Source organism: Salvia hispanica, chromosome 1 (assembly GCF_029641045.1).
Source record: "Salvia hispanica isolate PSC_SH4W2 chromosome 1, Shi_PSC_v1, whole genome shotgun sequence".
NCBI lineage: Eukaryota > Viridiplantae > Streptophyta > Magnoliopsida > Lamiales > Lamiaceae > Salvia > Salvia hispanica.
Window position 1 is genome coordinate 36,692,660 of NC_142692.1, and position 19,380 is coordinate 36,712,039.

At 33.9% G+C, this 19,380-nt stretch overlaps 4 protein-coding genes and 1 long non-coding RNA gene across 8 annotated transcripts; 2 read left to right on the forward strand and 3 right to left on the reverse strand.

The window, feature by feature from the left end:
- Nucleotides 1-1,637: 1,637 nt before the first annotated feature.
- LOC125221540 (small ribosomal subunit protein eS24z) lies at nucleotides 1,638-3,376 on the reverse strand. The gene is made up of 6 exons (XM_048123658.2): nucleotides 3,258-3,376; nucleotides 3,050-3,125; nucleotides 2,900-2,941; nucleotides 2,299-2,469; nucleotides 1,925-2,011; nucleotides 1,638-1,851 (listed from the first exon to the last, which is right to left on the reverse strand). Exons 2-6 carry the CDS (start codon nucleotides 3,119-3,121, stop codon nucleotides 1,810-1,812), a joined length of 414 nt encoding a protein of 137 aa, XP_047979615.1. The 5' UTR covers nucleotides 3,122-3,125; nucleotides 3,258-3,376; the 3' UTR covers nucleotides 1,638-1,809.
- A 632-nt stretch (nucleotides 3,377-4,008) lies between these two features.
- On the reverse strand, nucleotides 4,009-4,582 carry LOC148933707 (uncharacterized). Its single transcript, XR_016135876.1, has 2 exons — nucleotides 4,425-4,582; nucleotides 4,009-4,262 (listed from the first exon to the last, which is right to left on the reverse strand). It is a non-coding gene; the product is annotated as an uncharacterized LOC148933707 (long non-coding RNA).
- Nucleotides 4,583-7,134: 2,552 nt separating this feature from the next.
- On the forward strand, nucleotides 7,135-8,975 carry LOC125221535 (uncharacterized). Its single transcript, XM_048123650.2, has one exon. It carries the CDS (start codon nucleotides 7,204-7,206, stop codon nucleotides 8,842-8,844), a length of 1,641 nt encoding a protein of 546 aa, XP_047979607.1. The 5' UTR covers nucleotides 7,135-7,203; the 3' UTR covers nucleotides 8,845-8,975.
- A 5,293-nt stretch (nucleotides 8,976-14,268) lies between these two features.
- On the forward strand, nucleotides 14,269-15,760 carry LOC125221538 (uncharacterized). 4 transcript variants are annotated; one of them, XM_048123653.2, is made up of 2 exons: nucleotides 14,269-14,587; nucleotides 14,733-15,760. In XM_048123653.2, the coding sequence occupies exon 2, from the start codon at nucleotides 14,763-14,765 to the stop codon at nucleotides 15,645-15,647; it is 885 nt and encodes a 294-aa protein (XP_047979610.1). In that variant the 5' UTR covers nucleotides 14,269-14,587; nucleotides 14,733-14,762; the 3' UTR covers nucleotides 15,648-15,760. The 4 variants fall into 4 exon arrangements, with proteins under 4 accessions (XP_047979610.1, XP_047979611.1, XP_047979609.1 ...); XM_048123654.2 differs by having other exon boundaries at nucleotides 14,737-15,760; XM_048123652.2 differs by having other exon boundaries at nucleotides 14,269-14,583.
- A 405-nt stretch (nucleotides 15,761-16,165) lies between these two features.
- Nucleotides 16,166-19,089, reverse strand: WDR5B (Transducin/WD40 repeat-like superfamily protein). The gene is made up of 3 exons (XM_048123651.2): nucleotides 18,372-19,089; nucleotides 17,242-17,566; nucleotides 16,166-16,534 (listed from the first exon to the last, which is right to left on the reverse strand). Exons 1-2 carry the CDS (start codon nucleotides 19,017-19,019, stop codon nucleotides 17,276-17,278), a joined length of 939 nt encoding a protein of 312 aa, XP_047979608.1. The 5' UTR covers nucleotides 19,020-19,089; the 3' UTR covers nucleotides 16,166-16,534; nucleotides 17,242-17,275.
- Nucleotides 19,090-19,380: the final 291 nt, after the last annotated feature.

Genomic DNA, 19,380 nt, shown 5'->3' on the forward strand with positions numbered 1-19,380 from the left:
TAAAATTGTATGTTAAATGAATTGTTACATAAATTTGTAATAAATATATCATATGAAATGATATTGTATTTGTATAAGTTCTTTTGAAAACTAAAAACAAACTTATGATGTTCTACTCATTGTAGTTAGTTCATAAAAAATGGATTAGGAAAATAATTATAGATTCAAAGTATCACAGATTAAACATTTAAATCTAAAAATTACTCAATGTTTCAAACTATTTTACTTTAATTCAAAATTAATTCAATAAATTAGATTTTTTAGCATATTAAATTAAAAAAAATAAAATTGAATTATAATCCGGTTCCCGGTTAGGAACCGGTCGGTTCCGGTTCCGAACCGGAACCGGTGTTATTTAAAAAGTTGGAACCGGTACCGGAACCGGAACCAGATTTTCCGGTTCCGGTTCCTCAATTAACCGGTCGGTTCCGGTTCCGATTCCGGTTAACCGAGAACCGGAGAACCGTTTAAGCACCTCTACTAGACATTAAGCGTACATTATTTACAGTACCCATGTACTTCATAATATTATATTCCATCATTAATTTCACACTTCTCGCTGCAAATTTGTAAATTAACATGAAATATCAAACAACAATGAAAGGTACAGAACAAAAACAGAGAATTATGGTCTACTCACATAGTTTAGTTGATTAAATACATAAAAATAGTTCAACTTTGAAGAAGTTTGAATTGTTCGAATTGATTGAATACAAAAAAAAATTTCTACTCCCAACATATCTTGAATTGTTCAATACTGTTCGAATACTTTGAATACAACAAGAATCATATACTATGAATAAATACATACCTTCTTCCATCGTTGAATAACACAGGATGATATGACAGAAAATAGTTAATCAATTGGTTGATATTTCTGCAGAGTTCGAGAGTTGTTCGAATTGTTTGGGAGACGACAACAATGAAATCCTTCTCAGAACGACGCAACCAAATATTCACAGTGAATTATTATTTCTTAATTGTGGAAAGGAAATTTGCAGAATTAATATTGAAGCGTGATTTTTGGGAAACGCATAACTGCCTATTTTTTTGACTTCCTTTCATACCCTTTTGTAATTTTTAAATTAATATTTTAATTCCATCTGGCTTTATTGTTAACCATTGGATGAACAAAATCGTGTGGATGTTATTAGTTTTATGTTTAAGTAATATTTAGTGTAAGGATGTGAATACATCCCTATAAATATATATTTATATATTATATATATCAATCCGTGTACCGGTATACCACGGTATACCGAAGCATCGGTATATACCGAATCTTCGGTATACCGGTATATACCGGCATACCGAATCTTCAGTATACCGCGGTATACAACGGAATGGGAAATTTAATACCGTTATCATACCGATCTCTATCGGGTATACCGAAAAAACGGTATTTTTGATATTTTTTCGGTACGATAAGTCCAGTATTTCGGTATAATTCCCCAGCCCTAGATTGGTTATTATGAGAGCCTCCAACAAATAAGAGAAAATAAAAAAAAAACAAACTCTTTATGCAAATTTAAAATCCATGAAATATGTCGACAGAGTATACCAAAAAACATTGAACTTTAGCAATCTTTCATAATTTTGATAGACAAATATCATTAATAACTGTTTGCAACATACGATTATGTGTAAAGAAAATACTCTGATGATATTGATAAAGCAAGAGTTGGAGACTTTAAGTAGCAATCCAAAAATATTGTGCCGGTTTAACACATTAAACGAGTAGCTAAATTAACTCTACGACAAAACAAAAATATACTGTCACAACTCCAGAAGAAAAAAAGTGAAATACACTTATTTCTTCTTGCCAGCCTTAGCAGCATCTCCGGCTTTGGTCTGCAAAAAAAATACAGCACAATTAGCACACGAAAAGGTACAGCAATTTAGTTGAAGGGATAAAATACCCCACCTTCTTAACACCACGGATTTTCTTTGCCCTATTCTTCCTTTCCTTCATCTGCTTCCTTGATTTCTCAATCTTGGTGTCAAGACCATTCTGCAAACAAAAATGTCCACATGTAAACATGTATCCGAATAATGAAAACAGCAAGTAGTGTGAACTTCACAACCATAGAGGTTATTCAGATAATCTGTTCATAATGGTGAGCAATGATGGGAGCAGCAACAGATTGAGTATTAACTGAACATCTGGCCAATGTGTCATTGTCTAATCAGTCGATACGGAGTATTAAGAACATATCATACATGAATAAAATGCTTGACAAAATGTAACAACAGTTTGAACTAGACATACAAATAAAGTGAATAAAGCGAGGCTGTTACCCTGATTAGCCTGTACTTAGGCTCGAATTTCTTAGCATTCTCAACAGAATCATATATCAAGCCAAAACCAGTAGATTTTCCACCACCAAAGTGGGTCCTGAACTTGAATACAAAGATGGCATTTGTGTCCTTAACCTCGTACATCCTTGCCAACTTCTCCTTCAACTCAGCCTAAGGCAATAATGAAATAGAGAACTAAGTGAACAAAAAATATTTGGGGAAAAGGGGATGAAAAGGTAAATGGTATCATATTCATACTATCAATTATTTGTCAGCAAAAAGGAAAAACACAGCAAACAGAAATAAATGGCATACATACTTATTAGGTTACCCAAGCTCATAGATTTGATCAAACACTACCAAAGTAACTTTATGGGCAATATCACAATATTAGTGCGTATAAATATTTTACTTCACAGCCCCAATAGTTTAATCCTAATTTCAGTGGATGGGAAGAACATTGCACTATTGATTAAAACATTGGTAAGAACAGAGAATTGTAAATTATAACTTTGCTACAGGTGAATCAATTATGCCAAAAAGGTCATATGATCAATTGAAAAGTAAAAAACAGAAAAGAATAAATTAAAGCAGAACACACCTTAGAAACATTGGCCCTTCCTGGATGCAAGACATCAATGATCTACAATCAGAAACAGAAAACAGAAATTCAAAACACAGTGAGCGAAACTGCGACGAGTCAATTACCAAAAAAAAAGGCAAAAACGGAGCTAAAATTGGCAATACAGACAAATTGCTTCCTGGAGAGGAGACGGTTGGTCATGAACTTCCTGGTCCTGATAGTAACTGCCTTGTCCGCCATTTTGCTGTAACAAAGAGGAAATATTAACCTAATTCACCTCGATTTGATTTCAAACTGAATGGAGAAGACTATCTACGTATTTAACAACGCAATACTAAACGGAAAAATGTGAGCGACAGAGAATTCGAGAGATTACGGTATGGTTGAAGCTGAGATGCGTCGTTCCCTGCTAGCGAGGCGTTTCTGCGTTGAATGAAGGCGAGAGCTTTAACCCTAGGGTTTTGTAGTTCATATCTATTGCTTCTGGCCTCAATTGGGCCCAAATCTTGATGGAGTATTTTTTTTAATATCTCATTATGGGCTTTAGATTTAGCCCAATTTTAACTTTGTTGTTCATACTATTTTTGCATTGGTAAATGGTAACCTAATGGTAAAAGGAATAGTAAATACAGTTGTATAATTTCATTTTTATAGTCATTTTAGTTTAAATATTATTCATGGATATTATTTAACCTCAATCAATTATGGAGTACTACAAGATTTTACGTAGTATTGGTTTAATTGATTTTGCGTGTTAAGTGAAAAAAATAATTTGACTAACCTAAATATTCCTATTAGTTTCGAACCGAAAATCATTTTTTTGAAATAAAGTTGATACGAACCATTTTCTTATTGTGTATGTTTCGAAAAATTACTTAGGCACAACATCTTCAATCCATGATACAAATAGTCTTTTTTTATTTAAGGTGTAGCAATTAATTAAAGTTTTTTACATGTAATCAATTTGATTTAACTACCATAATATTTTAAATGGAAGCTATATAATGTGCGCATATGCATGTGAAATTTGACAAATGACAACTATAACCAAATCTTCAATAATTGATTCTAAAAATTCACCACGTATTGTATCTCTGTCAATATCAGTTTAATAAAATCCAGCCAACTAACCAACAAAAATATGCATATGTTAAATAAAAATATGAAATTGGTGTTATAGCAACTTATTTCTGTACACCAGTAACATCACTAAAATCAAACAAACTAACTACAATGTAGAAAAAATTAACAAGTAATACTATTAAGCATTTGAATATCTAAGTAAAGTTTGCATCCGAATCAACCAGCAGCGTCCACAGCGCGTGCACGTCTTCGCACGAACACGACTTCACATCCTCGTACAATACATATATCCCACGCCCTAAAACAACAAACACACTTTTCTATATTTAATTTGTTACAAGTACAGAAGCAGTTTAGAATATACCCATCAACCAAGAAACAAAAAAAAACATTATAAATCCGAACATAACAACACAATGTATATAAGAGGAAGAAAATAATATTTTTTAAGTAAACTTACGCGTTCTTCGGGTTTCCCGGAATCTACCCCAGAATTTCTTCAACGGGGAAAGAAGAGAATGAAACCATGCCATCACTATAAGGAGAGGAGAGACCCTTTTTCTTCTCCACTTTTGTTTCAAAGTTTGGAAGGAAAAATAGAAGGGGGTTTAGTTTAAGACTGTGGGTTTCCCCATGAGATTAAAATTAAATTTGGACGTCACCACTGTTCCATTAAATCTACTTTTTTCCACTAATGTTGCAGCCAAGAATGTTGTAATAAAATCATACTACTATCCTTTTTCTCTAATAAATCTTTTTTAGTCTTGGTGTGATGTCCCTATCACAACAACAGATATTATTTATTCTCTAATTGTGGTGGTAAAGTTTTATTAAATTTGTAGTCAATTGACAAATTTGATACTCTATTGCCTAGCTTGATTAGTGTAAATTGTAATCATGCCCATCTTTTTAATCTTTTTCTTAAGTCAAGAGACACTTTCTTTGCCTTGATTTGAGAGGCCATATCATTATACTTCATGAATTGAGTAATTCTTGATTTGTTTGCTGAAGACCTTCTTCTTCTTTTTTTTCTTTTCTTTTTTTTAATTTCCTAAGACCTATTTGTAGTTATCTTCTTGTTGACATTTTAATTAAGTGGAGTGTGGATTAGGAGGTAGTTATGAGTGATGGTGCTCCAAGACCCAAGTAAAGATGGCCTAATTAACTTAAAATATTAAGTTTTGGATGAAAATTGCCACTTGTAATTACTTCAAGAACGGGTTCTTCTTAAAGCAAGATGTTGTTTGTCTTTCATTATTCAATAAGATAATTTTAGGCTGGATATAGGCATGCATGAATTTATTAGACTGGATTTTAACTAATTAAAAGATGTATTAATGATGAAAAAATATAAGGTTTTAGTTCAAAACTAATTGGTGATAAGTGGACTAGTTAGTAGTTACAATAAAATACGGTGAACTCAGTTATTTCTTTAAATCGATATGTGAATTTAATTGTTTCGTATGTCAATAATTGACTCGATAGATAATTCATCTAAGTGCACCAAAGAGAAACTACGCAATGAGTTTAAACCTTAGCTAAAATAAGGAAAAAAGAAACCAGTGGAAATTTTGGAGAAGAAAAAAAGGCAGAAATTATTTCCCATCCAATACAAGATTATTCATATTCCATCCACGCTCAATATGTTTTGTCAATAAGCCTAAAATTGAGCTGTTTTCCGAAAATTAATTTTCCAGGTTGTCTAATCTAGAAAATTTTTGTTTTTTCCTTTATTCTAAATTCAAATAAAAATTGGAAATATATTCGTGTAAAAGATAGTACTATCAGTGTAGGAGCATAGGCCCAAAATACAAAAAATATACAAATGGGCCAAGTTTTATATAAGCATGATCAACTTTGAGAATAAATATTTAATCAAACATAGGGCCAAGGTTATAAAGTGTATATAAACTAGTAGAATATGTGATCGAACTCGAAGAAGAGTTTATTTTCTAGGAAGAAGCTCGACTTGAAAGAAACATAAGAAGAAAATCACAATATTCGTTTTTGTTTGCTTTTAATTGAAAGTGCGAAAAAAAGAAGACAGGTCCTCACACTCATTATGACAACAATGAAATATGGGGAAGAATCTTGTCAGTCTTTGTCGCAACATAACTATTCACCTTTTCAGAAAGGTAAGAAGAATGGGATGAGTCACCTCTCAACCAAATTGAAGAATGGTTTGAAATCTATAAACTAATTCGAAGAATTGCTTGGAGTCCGCCTGCTGCTCTTATTTAAGGCGTCTTACCCTTATTGTGGAGGACACGATTGAATACACTTTCTTTTCTCATGTGTTGAGACCCTCCTCCGCTTGCAAGTGTAATAAATCTATAGTAATTTTTCTTTTTATTTGTTCTTGTACGCACCTCCTCATATATTCTGATCCTGTACAAGTACTTCCATCATTTTTTTAATATCAAACAAAAATGATGTCATTCTTTTCTCTCTTGTTTATTTTTTTTAAAAATATATCACGCTTTATTTTTAAAACTTATATGAATATATTCAGTTATTTTTTCACTTCATTTTCATTTTTTTCAATATATATTGGTGAATATTAATATAGGAATAAAAGCATCAACAATCATTACACTAAACTCAAACCTATTTTAGTATAAATATTACACTAAATATTGATTTTACTTCAATCATTTACACTAAACGCCAACCTAAAAAAATATTCCCCAATTACTTATTTTTTATATTTTTCAGTCATATCTATATAATTTATCTTAATTACACACTAACCTAATTATACTTTATCAATAACTTAAATTAGATTAAATAATATAAGTAACATTTATTAGGCATTAGCATAAAATTAGTACTTATACTACAAATGATTCTGTCAATTTTTAAAATAAAATAAACATCCTTAATATTAAAAATTATGTACGTGTAGTAGTATGACTAATATTAATTTAACTTTTCTCCAATTACACGTGTAGTAGTATGAGTATGACTAATATTAATTTAACTAAAAATATGTATTAACTTAATATAGCCCAGCCCACTAACTAAATATTAAATACAATTTAACTTTCATATCTTGTTCTCTCTTTTTCGCCGCTACGCTTTTTTCTGTAAGTTTTTCAGTTTTTTATACGTATTTTAATTTCTCCTCCTTTCTTTTCCTATTTAGAAAAATATAAAATAATTTAGTAATTCAAAATATCTCAAAACCCTCAAATCCCTAAGAAAAAACCCCAATTCCGTATCTCATTCTGAAATCCGCAATGGGAAGAATTTCCTCCGCCGTAGAAATTCCCGATCGCCACCGCCGCAATGGTGGATATTCACCGGACTCCCGCAGCTATTCTCGGCGCAATCAAAGCTACAGCCGCAGCCCTAGCCCCAGCCATAGGCGCCGCGATCGAAGTTACAGCCACAGCCCTAGCCCTAGCCACAGGCAAGCTCCGAGCCGCGGCCGTCGTTTCAGCCGGAGTCGGAGCCCCACCGGAAACGGTCATAACAGGTATCGTCGTCCTTCTCCGGATTACTCTTACCCTAGTATCGAAGGCACCAGAGATAGAAGGAATTATAACTATGATAATAGGAAAACATCTTATCTAGATCGAGATAATAGAAACGAACAGCATGTTGAATCTGATTCTGATGAGGAATTGAAAGGCCTCCCTTACGAAGAGTATCGCCGGCTGAAGCGTCAAAAATTGAGAAAATCGCTGAAAAATTGTATTTGGAATTGCACTCCTAGCCCCCCTAGGGGACCAGATGAAAATTCGGATGCAGATCCGGAAGAGGATTTTGGAGGTGAAGAGGAGAAACAATTGAAAGCGGAAGTTAAAAAATCGAGAGAGATTCAATCTGAGTCAGATGATTCTGCATCTGAATCCGATGATTCTAGGTCGAGGAAGGGTAGGAAATCTGTCTCTAGGAAGAAAAGCAGGAGATCGCCATCATTATCTGAGAGTGGAAGCGAATCCGCATCCGAATCCGATGATTCTAGGTCGAGGAAGGGTAGGAAACGTGTATCTAGGAAGAAAAGCAAGAGATCGCCATCGTTACCCGAGAGTGGAAGCGAGTCTGAGGAAGAATCGAGCTCGGATGATTCTGAGGAAGAGCGGAGAAGGAGGAGAAGAAAGAGTGGGAGAAGAAAAAGCAGTAAGAGAAGTCACAGGAGAAAGAGAAGCAGTAGGAAGAAAGCCAAAACAAGTGAGAGTGAGAGCGAGAGCGGAGACGAGGATTCTGATATGAGTGAAGATGTGAAGTTGAAGAAGCGCAGTCGGAGATCATCCTCGAAAGGAAGCAAGAAGAAGAAAGATGCGGATATTGAGATTTCGCATTCGAGTGAGGGTGCTCCTGATGTGGAAGCTGATGCGGAGGACTTAACGGAGAAGAAGGCTAATGAGGTCATAGTTGACGATGATGTTAATGAGGAGATACTTAAGTTTAAGGAAATGATCGAGTCACGGAAGAAACAGAACTTGGAAGATGAGGATGAAGTGGTTGGACCAATGCCTCTGCCGAGGGCTGAAGGGCACATTAGCTATGGTGGCGCGCTTAGGCCCGGTGAAGGTGATGCCATTGCTCAGTATGTTCAGCAAGGGAAACGTATCCCTCGTAGAGGAGAAGTGGGGCTTTCTGCTGACGAAATTTCCAAGTTTGAGACGCTGGGATATGTGATGAGTGGTAGTAGACACCAGAGGATGAATGCCATTCGTATCAGGAAAGAAAACCAGGTGTACAGTGCTGAGGACAAACGAGCCCTTGCAATGTTTAACTACGAGGAGAAGGCCAAGCGCGAGCAGAAGGTTATGGCTGATCTACAGCGGTTGGTGCAGCGCCATATTGGTCAGGACACTGGTCCTTCGCACGATCCCTTTGGTGGAAAGGTTGCCGAGGTTGATGAAGATTGATTCTGTCTACTATTATTACAATGTCAGTATCTGGCGTTTACCCTTTTGATTGGCATTTATATTTGACTTATGCATTGTATTCGTATACTTTCTTGTGTTTGGAATGTTTAATAGCAAATATTATGCAGAAATCTGGTTGAAGTCTCTTGATTATGCTCATATTAGAATGTCTTCGGCCTTCAATCTTGCGATTGCCTATCTATATTGAACATGTTATTGGTCTCGAACCAGATAAGGTTTAGTCTCCAACACCTGCCTGCTGCATTGAATGAATAAGTTTTCGTTGGAGAATTATTTGGTCTCAGTAGCTTGAGTATATATAGATGTTGTCCCTAATATAGTGTTTCATTAGTCACTTGGTGGAACCTCTAACTTATGCATATATTCGACGAGTCCTGATTTTCATGCCTAGTTTTTTACTTACACATGTCTGTAATTTGTTCCATTGTCTGTCACTGGTGATTGTGTTCTGTGGTGTTTTTAGGCTTTATATTGTGCTTACGGCTGTGGTAGATTTTATGCTAAGAGAATCGACAGACTTTCAGAGTTGCTCTAAATATTCATGTTATCCTTTTTTGCCATTCTGAAATCTGAGGCGACTTAACTTTTTGAAGATCAGTAGCCAAATCTCATAAGTATTTTGCTTGTTTTGCATCTTTTACAGCATGGTTGTTGACAATTAATTTTGAATGTGTGAATGATGTTGTGTTGAATGTTAGAGAGGGTGGAATGCATATATTTGCACTCATTTTTGCTTGATTTGGTGATTACATATATTGGTTGGATTTCTCGTTTTTGGTGGTTTTGGTTGGAGGCTTCTTTTGATTCGTAGCTGTTTGCTTGATGACTGTTTAGTCTTGCCAATTTCTGGCTTGACCGACTATGTTTCTTGCATAGGAATATAAGAATAAAAGATAGTACATCCACCACTTATTTGATAGTAATAATTTTATTTATATTTATTGATAAAATATTAGCAAAACATAGAGTATTATCGTGAGATGTGGATTTACTATTTGTGCAATATAGGATTGAGATTTATCATATCATGGTGATGGACATGATAGTGACTTGCAAAATTATTTAATGTGTATTTATTTTACAAGCATTATCATTTTAGGTCCCATTTTGGTTGTCAAGTTGAGAATTGCCATATTAGTTAATAAATGATATGGTTTTATGTGAATAAGAAGGCATGGCTGTGTTAAGTATGTATTTGGTACAATACTCTGTATTCGTGTTATGTAAAGATAACACGAATCAACAGGTAATTTAACTCGCATACCAAATAACAGACGGAGTAACGATAAATACCTTTATCCCATCGACATATAAATACCGAACATACCCCTAATATACTACTCATAAAGCCAACTACATAGGCCTTGATACATTTCTAGTTCTAAAAGGAGTATTATAGAGTTGCGCATTTCCAAAATTGTATGGTACCAAAGAAGAGTATCTTTCAAGGAAGGCTACAGAAATAAATAGCACATGGCATGTTAATGTCTTAATGAATACTTGGCTACTCATTAAGGACATGTGAGGTGGTAGGCTTGAAAATACATGTTGCCAATCTTCTATATTTAATTTCATTTGGAAATTGTTGGATGCTGAGGCAAGCTAATTACCCCATTCTTCATCATTCTAGCTGTTAAGGGCAATGATTAGGTACAATGTCCTTTCATTTTGGAGTTTTTATTTATTATTCCATATAATTTTTTTTAAAGTATCATTTTTTATATTTCGTCATTCAATCTCTACGTAACTACATTGTATTGATATGGCATCAACACAATATAATGGACCAATACGTTAAAGGAACTTGGGACTATAAATGTTGGGACACAATCACACAAAATGCTCTTCAACTCAGAGCCTTTGTCCTAGCTGCAAAGAGCTTAGACATTATTGTATGAAGTGTCGAGTTCGAGCTCTCTTTGCCATTTTCCTCCTTCATATAGGAGTTTATTTTTTAAAAAAAACTCAGAAAAAAAGAGAAAACTATAATAGTACTCCCTATTTTGGTTTGAATATTTTGGAGTGAATTCGAATATTTTGATTTGAGAAGTCATCAAGTTCTTGTCATCATCATTATGTAAAAGGAGCAATTAGTAATGCTTAGGAATGAAGGGTTTTTAATATAGTCACATTTGTTTGTGGAAAATTTATTAAGATCTCTTAATTGGAAATGAAATGTGTTGTTGTCGGGTTGTACCATGAATTTAGGTACAAGAAAGTTGAGGCACAAAAACATCAACAACGTATTCTCCTCATTTCAAATGATGCATATTCATTTCCATCCAATTAATATTTTATTTTTTGGTCTTTATTTTCGAAATCTGAATAATTCCATTCATTATACTATGTTAGGATCTTCACCTTGGGAGTTATTCTAAAGACTATCAATAAAGGAAAATATTCCATGGTTATGAATTGTCAATTACCCACGAAATTTTATTTATTGAGCTGAAAGTGTGACTACACATGGACCTCGATATTTTTTATGACAAGTCTACTCATTAATAATCTAAAAACACATCGAAAATATGCTTTACTATTTATATATGAAAAATGGTGATATTAAGATGTTTCAAAAATCATCTTAAATTTGCAAAATGTGTAAAATGTTGTAGTAATATTTAATCGGCACTTTAACTATTTATTTTCTTAAGTTCGTATGTCACTTCTTTCCATATGTCCCAATAAATATATAAATCTACTTAGAATGTGACAATACTATATGTTGCAACATTGAAGCTGTAAGAGAGGGATATCACCCAAATTGGTGGGACAGTTGATAAAATTAATTAATGATGTGAATTGTCATATCTATTCAAATTTTGCCAAAATGAATGAAATAAAATACAGTGCATTTTGGATCCTAATCTATTTTTTAGGTTATAGTTGGATGTACCATTTCTGGAACATCATTTTCCAACTTACTTTAGTGTCAAAATAGACCCCTAACCTATTCTTTTAGGCGTCTATATCTTTCATAAACCCCCCCTAATTTTCTAATAGAAAATATTAAAAAAATCTTCTCAATATATAAACTTAAAAAGAGGACCCCTACCTCCTTCACATACTACAATTAATTTTCCAATTTCTTATCATTGTATTATATAGTTAAAATATGTTAGGTGATAGAAATGGGACATGGTTAGAACTTTATTAAATTAAACCTACTTTCTAGGTGGATTTGCACTTCTTAATAACCCTTAGTTCGGTTCATAAATATTAATGTAAACATTTCGACCAACCCATAAATTTTTTGGAAAATGTTTTAGAGACCTAATGTCTCCAAGCCATAATGCTATAATGAGGTTAAAATAGTCATTTTAGATTATTTTATATTTTTATTTAAATTTATGTTTTGTATGTTTACTATATTACCCTTTACATTAATTGTGCATATTAATTAGATCTATTTAAGGATATAGCTTAAATTTTGGAGTTATGTATGTGAGTAATTTGCTTTCATGAGATCCACATTATTTATGATTGACATTTTTAATTTTGTTTTTGATTATACTGCATTTATTTATGGATATATATATATATATATATATATTTAAATAAAATATTATAATATCATTGTATTTATATATTTATTGTATATGTAGTTCACGAATAATTTAATGATGTACTACCATCATTTAGAAAATAAATAATGGTGATCAAACTAATCTTCATAAATTTTAGTTTAAATAAATTAATAATTTAATAAAAAAATACAGTTCTTAGTTTTCTCTAGTTTTACACTATATATACCATTTACGAAAAAATTTGATTCTTCTGTCAAGTTTTATATACCATAAACATTTTTAATTTCTTATTACTTGATAAATCAGGGTAATTCAAATTTATATTGAACTATTCGTACAAATTTAATTTATTTATAAAAACAATAACTTTTATGTGTTATGATAAAATTATTATCTACTATAAGAAACTAAACTTTTATTTATATACATTTGTAATTTTTATATTTAAAAATAATTATTTTATTCAAAATAGTTTATTCTGAATAACAGTAATTTTAAATTACAAAAATAACATTTTAGCAAGAAAAATATTTTTTATGCTCAAGATCAATGAATTTTTTTTATTACAATAAAATTTTATACATGAAACTAATAATCTTTATTCAAAAAAATAGTAGTAATTTTTATTCACATAAAATTTATTTTACAAGAATTGTATTATTTTTATTAGTTTGAACGAATAACCTTTTTTTTATTAAAACACCAACTTTATTCACAATAAAAGAACGTTTTTAGCAAAAATGTAACTTTCATTGACATCTTTTATTCACAAAATTAATATTGTACTAACTTTTTATTCATTAGATCAAAATTATTTATCCATAAGAATATAACCATTATTTACAAAATAATAACTTTTATTTAGGAGTAACATTTATTCGCAAAAACCTTAACTTTTATTCACTAGTATAATAAATTTTACTCATAAGAATAATAACTTTTATTTATTGGAGCAATAATTTTATTTTACTAGAACTATAAACTTTTATTTGTTACAATAACGATTTTATTAATAATATTAATTAAAATGGATATTTTTCAAAATTATAATAACTCTTGTAAAATAGCAAAATTAAATAACTTTATCCAAAAAAAAATAGCTCTTGGCTGCAACTGAACTATATTAGAGTAATAAATTTTATATATTAAATACTATGACCTTTTTTCATAATAAATGTAAATTTTATCCCCAAAAATATTACTCCTGGTTCGATGATGATGTCCGGTTGAGTAAGTAACAAGCTCCCGATCTATCCAAAAGATTAAATGGTTTGAGTCATCACATGTTTAATACAAAACCATTATCGATCCTTTAAAAAATAATAACTTTTCTTATAAATAACAATATATTTTATTTATTAAGATAATAAATTTTATTAATAAAACTTTTATTAGTTAAAATAATATTAATAACTTTTATTCACAAGATTTATAAATCTTCTTAATAAACTAGTAAATTTTATTTATAAGAACAATCATTTTTAATTTTATATTTTTCAAATCACATAAGTATTAATTCATAAAATTAAATAGTACTATGTACAAAAATATTCTAATTATTACTACAAATACTCTAATTAAGTCTTTAAGTACTTTAATTAAAATCATGAATGCAATAAATATGTGCATAATAATCATGCTTTAATTTAACAATCATAACTAAGATATATCTTTCCAAAATACCTATAAGGGTATATTAGTCAATATTTAAATAAATGTATGGCAAAGTGACGTAGGGGCATTATGGCATGGAGACATTATGTCTCTATATCACTACTCAAATTTTTTATAAAAGAAATTGAATCTTGGCTATAAATACTAATGTAACATTGCGACCAACTTATTAAAAAAGATTGAATCTTGGCTTGTGGTAAAAGATTCAAGTTATGATTCACTGGCATGCCAGTGCTAAGGATTATGCTGTTTCTTCCTTAATTATATCTTGTAATGAATTTTTGTCTTATTTTATCCATCACCATTATTTGATTTTATCCAAAATTGAAAAAATTGAAATATCTTCTATAAAAGTGACACATATAAATACAGCAAAGATCACATTAAGCTGAATCTTCCTCTCCTCTTTTGATCTTGCAAGAATCAACAGATAAAAATCCAATCTTTTTCTTCTATCATGCCAAATCAACTCAAGAATCACACATGGTTTGATGCTTCTTGAAACACATCTCATCTTGTAGGTTTGATTCTCCTTTTCTCCTTAATCTCTCAAGAGATAAGATTATTTGCAAGATCAATCAAATCAAATAATTGATCTCATCTATCTATAGCAAAGATTTGATTTTTATTATTTCAAGATTCATCATTTCCCCCTCTCATAAATAGCCAGGATCAAGAGGGCTTCAATCACATGGTATGATGAAGGATTTCCCATCTTGCTTTGGTGAAAATGGAGTTCAAGTTGCAGACTCATCACCCTCAACAACCACCACAACCACAGCCAGAGCTCAAAATCTTGTCTCATGCATCTACCACCACCACTCCCACTCCTTCTCTGGCTTCATCACAGTCACATGGATCAAGAATCTCATGGCACAGGCTCTGAGCATCGCGGTCGAGAGCTCGGCCAACGACAGCCTAGGGAGAGTGGACATCAGGCCATGGCTCTTCTCCAAGAGAAAAGGGTCCAAGAAAATGGTGGTGGACTCCACAAAGGTAGACATCTACTGGGACTTATCCTCAGCCAAGTTCGGGTCGAGCCCCGAGCCCTTAGAGGGGTTCTACCTAGCCATAGCACTAAACCAAGAACTCTCCCTACTTCTTGGAGATTTGAAGAGTGAAGCCTACAGCAAGATTGATCACCATCCATCACCATTTGCATCAAAGGCCAGTTTTCTTGCTAGAAAAGAACACATTTTTGGGAAGAGGCTGTACCATTCGAAGGCGCAGTTTTGTGCCAAGGGGCGCTTGCATGATATGAGAATCGAGTTTGATCCGAATGAGAGATTCGGGAAGTGTTTGACTGTGTTTGTGGATAGGAAGGCAGTGTTGCAAGTGACTCACCTTCAATGGAAGTTCAGGGGAAACCAGGCTATCTGTGTGGATGGAGTTTGTGTGGAGGTGTTTTGGGATGTCCATGGCTGGCTCTTCGATAGCGTCGCTGGCAGCGCTATCTTCTTGTTTAGGACGCAGGCGCAGATGGGGGCGCTGCCATTGTCGGAGGATTGGCAAAGATGGAAAGACACAACTTCACATAGTCTTGGTTTTTCACTTGTGTTGTGTGCTTGGAAGAGTGAATAGTGTAGCATAGTATTGAGTTTAGTTTTGGTGTTTGGTTTTTTGTTATGTGTGGGGTTTTTGTACATTATGATATCATTACTAATATGAAGATATACCATTTGTTTTTCCCTTTATAGCATGATAGTACCTGAGCAAAACATGGCATTTTGTTGATTTGAATACTTCTCTTTCAACTCATCTATATAAGCAAAGAAACACTCCCCCTTCCTTTCAATCATTCTATCCTAGTTCGGAACACGTTGATAGAATCCCCTTCGAGGAGGGGCTTGCATCCGATCAGCTAGTTGGTGAGGCAATAGCTTACTAAGGGGACGATCAGTAACTGATCCGAGGAGAATCTTCGACAATGAGCAATATACATATTTGCACACACTGAATCGATGCTTGGCCATGTCATACAAGAGTCTCGAGTCAAAAACAAGAAAGGTTGAGTGGCGTAGTACACGGTGCAACTTCACCACTTCGCAATGTTATTATAGTCTAGTCCGAATGTCACGTTATTTTAAGTACAGTAGAGGGAAAAAAAAAATTAAATATTTTCATGAGGAAATCGGAATTATTTGTTTCCTTATATAGTACTATAAACAAAGTAAAAAGCTAAGAAAAAGGTTTCAAACAGAGTTTTAAATTAGCAGTAACAATTTCCACTCTACATTACAAAGCAACTGCAGCTATTTCATGTTTCGACTCTCACAGTCAATGCTTGCCCGCCAATCTTCTTAAAAACAGCACGGTGCAACTTCATCAGCTTCACGACGTTATTATAGTCTAGTCCGAAGGGTTGTCACTTGTCACCATATAGCTCCAGACAGTATAAGTGGTGGAATCAGCTCCTTCAATCCCAGTTTGACAGAGCTCCATGATTTGAAGAAATCTCGAGGCTTCCACTGTCCAAGATAAAGAATTTCATATCACTCAGGTCACAGAAATTGCTGAGATTTCATTCTCAGATAACACAGTTGGATAATAGATATAGAGGAAGAATATAATAAAATCCAAGAGCGTACAAAATGCATCCTACGTTGCTTAGTTTTTCCTCTTTCTGCCTGGATTCGAAATATATTAGCAGTAATTCATACTCCTATTACTTCTTCTATAATTAAACAAAACATCAAGTTAAATGATAATCTAATTATGATGGCAGGCAATATCAACATTTACTAGACAAGAATATTCGAAAGCACCCTTGCATGCTCTTTTGACGAAATTAATGAAAATGCTATTAACGAAAGCACCGTAGCAATTTCTTTCTATCACGTTGTTTTATCAATGGAAAATTCAGAATCATCAAACACCACAAAAACATGTTTTGTGGCACTAATAGAGATAGTATCACATTGAAGCTAATGATGTAACCTCAAAGGCTAAACCGACATCCAGGCAAAGAAAAGAAGCATTATTTGATGGAAAACACTGGCACAGTACAATTCAAATTTAAACCAGTTTCAAAACAAATGCAGAGCATAAACATGGAAGGAGATTCAAATGCTCAGACATATTAAGAAATCACCCAACAATAATTCTACTCTCCTATTGAGCATAAGCACCATCCAAGGGAATAGAAAATTGATCCTCTAGGAGAAAAACCACTAACCTGCTAGTGCTTGCTAACTATGTCTCGGTACATATTATTGCTGAACCCAGACCCTCACTGTCTTGTCCTTCTCAAGTCCCGCAGATATAATCATATTCACTGTGGGGTGACATGCTACAGAAATAACAGTATCTGTATGGCCTTCGAGTTTCTGAAGCATTTTCCCCTGTAAATTCCATAAGTATACACACTTATCCTCGGACCCACTGACAATTAACTTTTCGCTGTCGCTGCTGACAGAAAATGTTGGAGTTATGCAGTAGACTCTGTTCGTGTGGCCTGTATATAACTTTATGCTCTTCCCAGCCGCGTGGTTCCATAACTTCTGCAATCAAGAACATTCATATGTTAGAACTAAACTGCTTTACCACTTGACATAAACTCTTACAGGCTTACAACGATTAATCCAATTATACCCACCAAAATGCTATCAACCTATACAAACTATGGTCGTTGTATTCACTAAAGACCCAAAATTTTCACAATTTCTCTCATTCTAAGCGTACATCATAGTCTAATATGCATAAATAGGCAAACTGTAAATGCTATCCGCCTCCATACAAGCAAATTTGATACAGAAAAAAGCAAAATCATTTCCCCTCTGTTAAGTTCAAATCCTGTAACAAAAGCAAATTCGGAAGCACGATTCGTCAATGATCTCCTCAACTCACATCTAACACAGCTGATAATACAAAGCCTAATACTTCCAACTCCATATATAAAAGCTCAATATATTTTCACCATTTCTCTCATTCTAAGCATACATCAAACTCTAATATGCATAAATAGGCAAACTGTAAATGCTATCTGCCTACACATAAGCAGATTTGATACAGTAAAAAAGCTAATACATATCCCCTCTTTTAACTTCAAATCATGTAACAAAGAGGCAAATTTTGGAAGCACGATTTGTCAATCATCTCTTCAACTCACATCTAACACAATTGATAATGCAAATCGTAATACTTCCAAATCCATACACAAATCAACAATTAAGCTTTGCAAAAATTTCAAAATTTGGAAGCTCGATTCGTCAATGATCTCTTCATCTCATATCAAACACAATAGATAACGCAGAGCCTAATACTTTCAATTCCATGAATCAACATCGAGATTGCAAAAAAACTTACAAGATTATCATCAAGCGTTGCAACAAGGACAAACTTGCCATTGGGCGAAAACTTGGCAAACGACACCGCCGGCACCGTGACATCAATCAGCGTCTTCACCCAGGCCCCAGTCTCCGCATCCCAAACCTTACACGAGCCGTCGTGGCTCCCGGAAACGATCAAATTGCCGTCTCTGTTGAAACTGGCGGACGTGACAGGCATCGTGTGCGCACGGATCACGTGCACCGCCTTCCCCGTCTTGACGTCCCAAACCCTAACGGTGTCGTCGAAGCCCCCGGAGACGAGGAGATTGGACTGCGTGTTGAAATTGACGCAGAAAACCCGATCCGTGTGGCCGCGGAGGATTTTGACGCACTCGGCGGTGCGGACGAGCCAGATGCGGAGGGTGCGGTCGTCGGAGGCGGAGCAGATGTAGGTGGAGTCGGAGGACCAGGAGAGGTCGCTGACGCCGTCGGAGTGGCCGATTAGGTGGGAGATTTGGGTTAGGGTTTGGGTGGAGTAGACGATTAGGGTTTGATCGAGGGAGGCGGAGGCGAATAGAGAGCCGTCGTTGGAGAATTTGACGCAGGAAACGGCAAGAGTGTGGTTGGAGAGTATTTTACGAAGGCGGTAGGGGCGGATCGCCGCCGGTGGCTGGGTGCTGGACATGGCTGCCGCTGCCGGCGTTGTGCCCAATTTTTCTATTTATAACCACCTAACAAGCTTCATTGTTATGTTGTGTTTTTAGTTAAGTTAATTAATGCTACTCCTAACACACCATTATACTCCAAATAATTGCCCTTAGCCTACTAATTAGTGAACACCACTTTCTTTTCTTCTATTCAAATTCAAATTATAACTTCAATTTTAAACTAATTTATATCAAATTAATTTAAATTAGCTACTGTATTAGAGTTTTAAAGTAATCTTAAGTTACTCTAAATTTTCCAATTTAATCCTAAAATAGATTGTACCATTAGAAAGGTTATGTCAAAGAGTTCCCTACGAAAATTCAAATCCCGATTCATTC

What these genes read in the sequence shown, in the direction of transcription:
- LOC125221540 (XM_048123658.2), bottom strand. Translation starts at nt 3,121, where the DNA reads ATGGCGGACAAGGCAGTTACTATCAGGACCAGGAAGTTCATGACCAAC. An exon ending in GAAGGGCCAATGTTTCTAAG is followed by an intron (nt 2,470 to 2,899) that starts GTGTGTTCTGCT and finishes TTATTGCCTTAG; the next exon opens with GCTGAGTTGAAGGAGAAGTT. An exon ending in AAATCCGTGGTGTTAAGAAG is followed by an intron (nt 1,852 to 1,924) that starts GTGGGGTATTTT and finishes TTTTTTTTGCAG; the next exon opens with ACCAAAGCCGGAGATGCTGC.
- WDR5B (XM_048123651.2), bottom strand. Translation starts at nt 19,019, where the DNA reads ATGTCCAGCACCCAGCCACCGGCGGCGATCCGCCCCTACCGCCTTCGT. An exon ending in CAACGCTTGATGATAATCTT is followed by an intron (nt 17,567 to 18,371) that starts GTAAGTTTTTTT and finishes TCTTGATTGCAG; the next exon opens with AAGTTATGGAACCACGCGGC.
- LOC125221535 (XM_048123650.2), top strand. Translation starts at nt 7,204, where the DNA reads ATGGGAAGAATTTCCTCCGCCGTAGAAATTCCCGATCGCCACCGCCGC.
- LOC125221538 (XM_048123653.2), top strand. Translation starts at nt 14,763, where the DNA reads ATGATGAAGGATTTCCCATCTTGCTTTGGTGAAAATGGAGTTCAAGTT.